Genomic DNA, 4933 nt, shown 5'->3' with positions numbered 1-4933 from the left:
ATTTGATAAATAATATTAACATTTATTGAAGTTATTTAAAATGAAATCTGTTTAGTAAATAGTAACAAATCTGTTTCTATGAATTAAGAAATGAATAAATAACAAAACAAAGTAGAAAATTACATAATATACAATCATTATAAATTTATTATTATGGTATGAACTTTCTACATACATTTTTTGTCATTACTCCATTTTAGTAATGAATGTTATTTAATCTTCTTATTTTATTTACATTAAATCATTCTTCTGTTAATATTGTATCTATTCATTTAAACCTAAATAATTCTGAGAATTATTTGATATTTCATTAATCAAATATCTATAAATGAGAACCAAAATAAGTGAATAAATTATACACATAAATAAAAATCACAAAAAATGAATAAAATAATTTGCATAAATAAAATATTGTTAATTATTTTGTACCAATAAATTAAACACTTTTTATTGTATATTTCTAATTTCTGTAATAAAAAAATACACTAATTATTTCATCACTCTTTTTGAATTACTCCTTTTATCTTCTTTCTTTTTTATATTCTCAACTTTTTACTTTTATTCTTTTCATCTTCTTCTACTTCATAATTTCACTTTTTTCTTTCATATCATTCTTTCTTTTTATTTCTGTTCCTCTTTTTTCTTTCATTTTTCATGGTTTAGTAATTATATTTGATTTTATTCAATGAATATAAATTATAACTAATTCTTCACTATTTCAAAGTGAATTTATAAATTAAGTGATAATAAATATGACAAGTATCTAAATATAATCAAAATAAATTTAATAATCATAATATAATTAAAATACATAGATAGAGATAGTAATAGTGACAAGAGATAATAGTATAATATAATAATGTGAATAATAATATATGATAATAATTTTATTCTATTTTTAATTGGTTTCAATTAAAATTTATTCATTTAAATACACAATGTTCATTTAATTTATTTCTTATTATTTCCATTTATTTACTACATTTAATTAAATCAAAGTATTATTAATAATAAAAAGAAGTATTAAATAATAAAACAATATCAATATTCATTTTATTATGAATATAAAATAATACAATAATTTAATAAAAATATTTAAATTCATTAACATTTATTAAAATATTAAACATATTAAAGCAATAAGAATAATAAAAGAAGAATGAATTATTATATTTAATTATATTGTTATATATTAATAAGATTATTAAATAAGAAGATTATAAAAGAATGATGAAATTTAATTCAATAAATAAAGTAATTATTTGTTAATTATTTTATCATTGCATAATAAACATAATATGTGATCAGTTAATTATTGAATTAAATTTAATTCATAATGAGAATATGAAATCTGTTGATTCTAATAAATATTCTAATTATATCATTTTATTTAACATTGAAGAAAAATTATCATATTGATATGATCTGATAAATTAATTCAATTGTTATTTATATTTCAAAGTTGAATATGATAAATAAATATTCATAATAAATTAAAATAAAAAGTTATTTAATTGTATTCAATCGGATTTATGATAATATTAATTCTAAATGAACATCAAATTTGATTAATTGATTAAATTTTAATTTTATTATTATTTGTATTAAATTGATAAAATAAGAAGATATATTTCTTAATAAAATGTAAACAAATAATCATAATGAAAAATATAAACTAATATAATAACTTATAATAACATGTTTGAATATAAATTAATAAGATTTCAATACAAATTAATAATGTATTTACTAAATTATTACTTATAGTTTATTAATAATATTACATTTAAAGTAATAAAATAATGTATATTAAAAGTAGAATAATCAAATAAAGTAAATTTAACATATTAAAATGTAATAAATAATATAAATAATTATTTATGTTATTATTATATTGAATTATTATTCATTCTTTATATTTTCAATTTATTTAAATTAAAATAATATTTAATAATAGAATTATAACAATTGAATTGATTTATAATAATATTAATTATTCTTATACTTTTATTTCATTGTTATTTGTTATTAAATATAAAATTAATACTTATTATCATTAATTTATTATTTTCATTTGAAATATCTCATTTATAATACCTGTTTTAATATAAATGAAAATATTTTAAATGAGAATATCATATTTATTGAATCACATTAGAATAATACTTATTTTCCAAATCTATCAATTTTGAATACAATAAACAATGAAATACTTTAACTATAGTACTTATCATAATATTTACATCTTCATAATATTACCAAACAATATAAATAAAGTGTTCTCAGATAAAATAATGTTTAAATCATGTGTGTTGAGATGAATAAGATTCAGAATACAGAATTTTAAGGAATAAGAAAAAAGATAACACAAATTGTATATTGGAGTATAATCAGTACAATAACTAATTGAATAAGAGAGGAATAATAACATGGATAATGTATTTAATAGAGTGTTTTCATTTTGTGAAATACAACTTATAAACAAGAAGTTAAACAAGAACTACAACAAAAACACATTGTTTTAGATATATGTATAAAACAATACAACACTGAATAAGAATAAAATAAGAAATGAATAATCATTTATAAAAAGAAAGAAGAAACAAATAGAAATAAACAACTAATTCAGTATAAAGAGAGTATAAATTAATACAAGAATGATAATAAACAACTGAAAAGAGATTAAATAAAACAAAATGTTGAATGTTAAGAGATGAATGAGAAGTATTTATCCATAAGAATCATTAAAATAAAAATAAAAATAAAAAATAAAAAATGAGAAATGAATATGTCATTGGAAAGGACAGAAAAATAATAAGAAATAAAAACAAAAGGAAGAAAAAGAGGTACAAAATAGGAAGTTCTAAAATAGTTTTTAAGATCGATAGAAAAAAACAAACACAACATAAATAAGGATGTCAAAGAAAATAAATAAAACATATTTATCACATATTAAGACATTAAACAATGAATCTCTACTTGAAGGAACAATTATTTATTTTCTTTCAAATTACTATTCAATTATTGTAACAAGACCAAGTAAGAAGTCGACAATGACTGTCCCATTTATTAGAATTAAAAGAATTGAAAGAAATGGAGAAAGTTTAGATATACCTAAATTTATCAAAAGAAGAGGAAAAGAATATTTTGAAATACATAAAAATAAGAGAGCGATTGTGAAAACAATCAGAAGGAGAGAAAGATCGAGAAGAAGGATGGAAACAATGCATTTACTTGAAGATTTCTTATTTAATGAAGGGATTTATGTTAATGTAGAGAATGAAAGTGTGAATGGGATAGGTCCAAATTCATGGATTTATCAAAGCAGAGAAAAGAAAGTTATCAATTCAACAGAAATCAGAGAAATTGGAATGAAAGTGATCAGCTATATCACCAATGAACTTACAACTAAAAACCAAGTAATAATCGAAAGAAATACAATACTCAGTATGTTAAATTAAACAAAATAAATATTAAACAAATAGAACAATATATGAAAGAAATATTCTAAATATAATAAAATAATTTACAAACATAACTTATAATCAAAGAAGAATCTAAGTGATTTGTAACATTATTTGAATATGAATATATATAATGTTATTTTATAATGTTAATTATTTAATATTTTATGTGTATTATATTTTAATGTTTATATCATTTTTGTGAATGTCATATTTGTTATTATCATATTAACGTTCTTGAACTTCCAAAATCTGTTAATTTACAATTAATTCCAATATTATCATCAATTGATACAACAAGAAAATTATCTGGTTTAATATCTCGATGTAGTATTCCATTTGAATGAAGATATGAAATTCCTTTTGTTTATTCTATCATGAATTTAATTCTTATTTTATTTGGTATTTCGGTGTTTGTTCTTTTATTAATTAAATCTTGTATTGATCCATATTTTGCATATTCTGTTATCATACATATTTTATTAGGAATAAATACTGCTCCATAAAAATGAATAATATATTCACTTCTAATTTTATCATTATTACTTCTTTCTCAAATTCTTTCATTTTATCTTCATCTTTATCAATTTGTTTCATTTTCTTAATTGCTACTTGATTCCCTCTAAATTCTCCTATATATACAATTCCAAATGTTCCTTCTCCTATTTTATTTTCTTCTTTTATTTCATCTGGATCAAGTCGTGTTGATATTTGTGTTTCTCCTTTAATTGAAATACTTTTAATTATTTCTTCTTGTGTTTTATTAAGTGTTTTACTAATTATCATTATTTGTTCTTTAATTTTAGTAGTACATTTGATTGTAATGAATATTTCAAATTCACATGCATATCCTCCTTCAATTGTAATAATATTTGGTTTTGTTCTAATTGAATATGTTTCATTTTCTTCTTTCTACTTATTTGTATTTTCTTTTTTTCTTTCTTTTCATTTCCAATACATATTAATTCTCTAATTTCTTTATTTACTTCAATTTCTTCTCCTTCTCCTATTTCTATTTCTTTTTTATTTGTTATTATTCCATCTCCAAGTGATATGAATTTGATATTTGATTGTGAAATTTTAAATATTGTTGTTGTTTTCTCTTGTTCTTTCTTTTCTTTGAGTTTTATAATGTAATTAATCATTATAATTATAATTATAATTATTATAATGATGATAATAAGTATAATGATGATAATTATCATTATCATCCACCATACAATTTCTTTATTACATTTTGTTCCTTCTTCATTGATTCCATACCAAAATGAACATTTTGAACATTTATTATTTTTTGTTTCTTTACATTTATTAATATTTGAATAATGAATACATTCTTTATTTATTATTATATATTCATCTTCACATTTATTACATTCTTTCTCATTTAAACATGTTATACATTTATTTCCACATTTTGAACATTCTTTATTTATTAAATAATATCCTGTTAAACATCTCTACATCCA

The 4933-nt window shown here is 18.5% G+C and overlaps 2 protein-coding genes across 2 annotated transcripts in view, besides 17 other annotated features; one reads left to right on the top strand and one right to left on the bottom strand.

The window, feature by feature from the left end:
- The first annotated feature begins 361 nt into the window (after positions 1-361).
- Positions 362-425: a sequence feature (AT_rich).
- A 93-nt stretch (positions 426-518) lies between these two features.
- Positions 519-683: a microsatellite.
- An 86-nt stretch (positions 684-769) lies between these two features.
- Positions 770-886: a microsatellite.
- Positions 887-991: 105 nt separating this feature from the next.
- Positions 992-1152: a microsatellite.
- A 10-nt stretch (positions 1153-1162) lies between these two features.
- Positions 1163-1278: a sequence feature (AT_rich).
- Positions 1279-1428: 150 nt separating this feature from the next.
- Positions 1429-1697: a sequence feature (AT_rich).
- An 8-nt stretch (positions 1698-1705) lies between these two features.
- Positions 1706-1875: a microsatellite.
- Positions 1794-1871: a microsatellite.
- Positions 1876-1883: 8 nt separating the features above from the next.
- Positions 1884-2075: a microsatellite.
- Positions 2076-2100: 25 nt separating this feature from the next.
- Positions 2101-2128: a sequence feature (AT_rich).
- A 394-nt stretch (positions 2129-2522) lies between these two features.
- Positions 2523-2691: a microsatellite.
- A 55-nt stretch (positions 2692-2746) lies between these two features.
- Positions 2747-2775: a microsatellite.
- Positions 2776-2915: 140 nt separating this feature from the next.
- EDI_241150 (uncharacterized protein) lies at positions 2916-3461 on the top strand (the record flags this gene model as incomplete). Its single annotated transcript, XM_001740895.1, has 1 exon — positions 2916-3461. The coding sequence occupies one exon, from the start codon at positions 2916-2918 to the stop codon at positions 3459-3461; it is 546 nt and encodes a 181-aa protein (XP_001740947.1).
- Positions 3453-3529: a sequence feature (AT_rich).
- A 62-nt stretch (positions 3530-3591) lies between these two features.
- Positions 3592-3695: a microsatellite.
- Positions 3696-3719: 24 nt separating this feature from the next.
- Positions 3720-4933, bottom strand: part of EDI_241040 (protein serine/threonine kinase, putative) — a gene marked incomplete at both ends in the record, with an annotated part of 1974 nt that continues 760 nt past the window's right edge. The window contains 3 exons of the mRNA XM_001740894.1: positions 3720-3824; positions 3939-4376; positions 4451-4924. Of these exons, the coding sequence (XP_001740946.1) occupies positions 3720-3824; positions 3939-4376; positions 4451-4924 (1017 nt within the window). The remainder of the gene's footprint in view (positions 3825-3938; positions 4377-4450; positions 4925-4933) is intronic.
- Positions 4361-4502: a microsatellite.
- Positions 4603-4675: a microsatellite.
- Positions 4747-4821: a sequence feature (AT_rich).

The sequence above is a fragment of the Entamoeba dispar genome, genomic scaffold (assembly GCF_000209125.1).
Source record: "Entamoeba dispar SAW760 scf_1105229463321 genomic scaffold, whole genome shotgun sequence".
NCBI classification, from domain to species: domain Eukaryota; phylum Evosea; order Mastigamoebida; family Endamoebidae; genus Entamoeba; species Entamoeba dispar.
The sequence above is the reverse complement of the archived record's forward strand: the minus strand, read 5'-3'. Positions and strand labels throughout refer to the sequence as shown.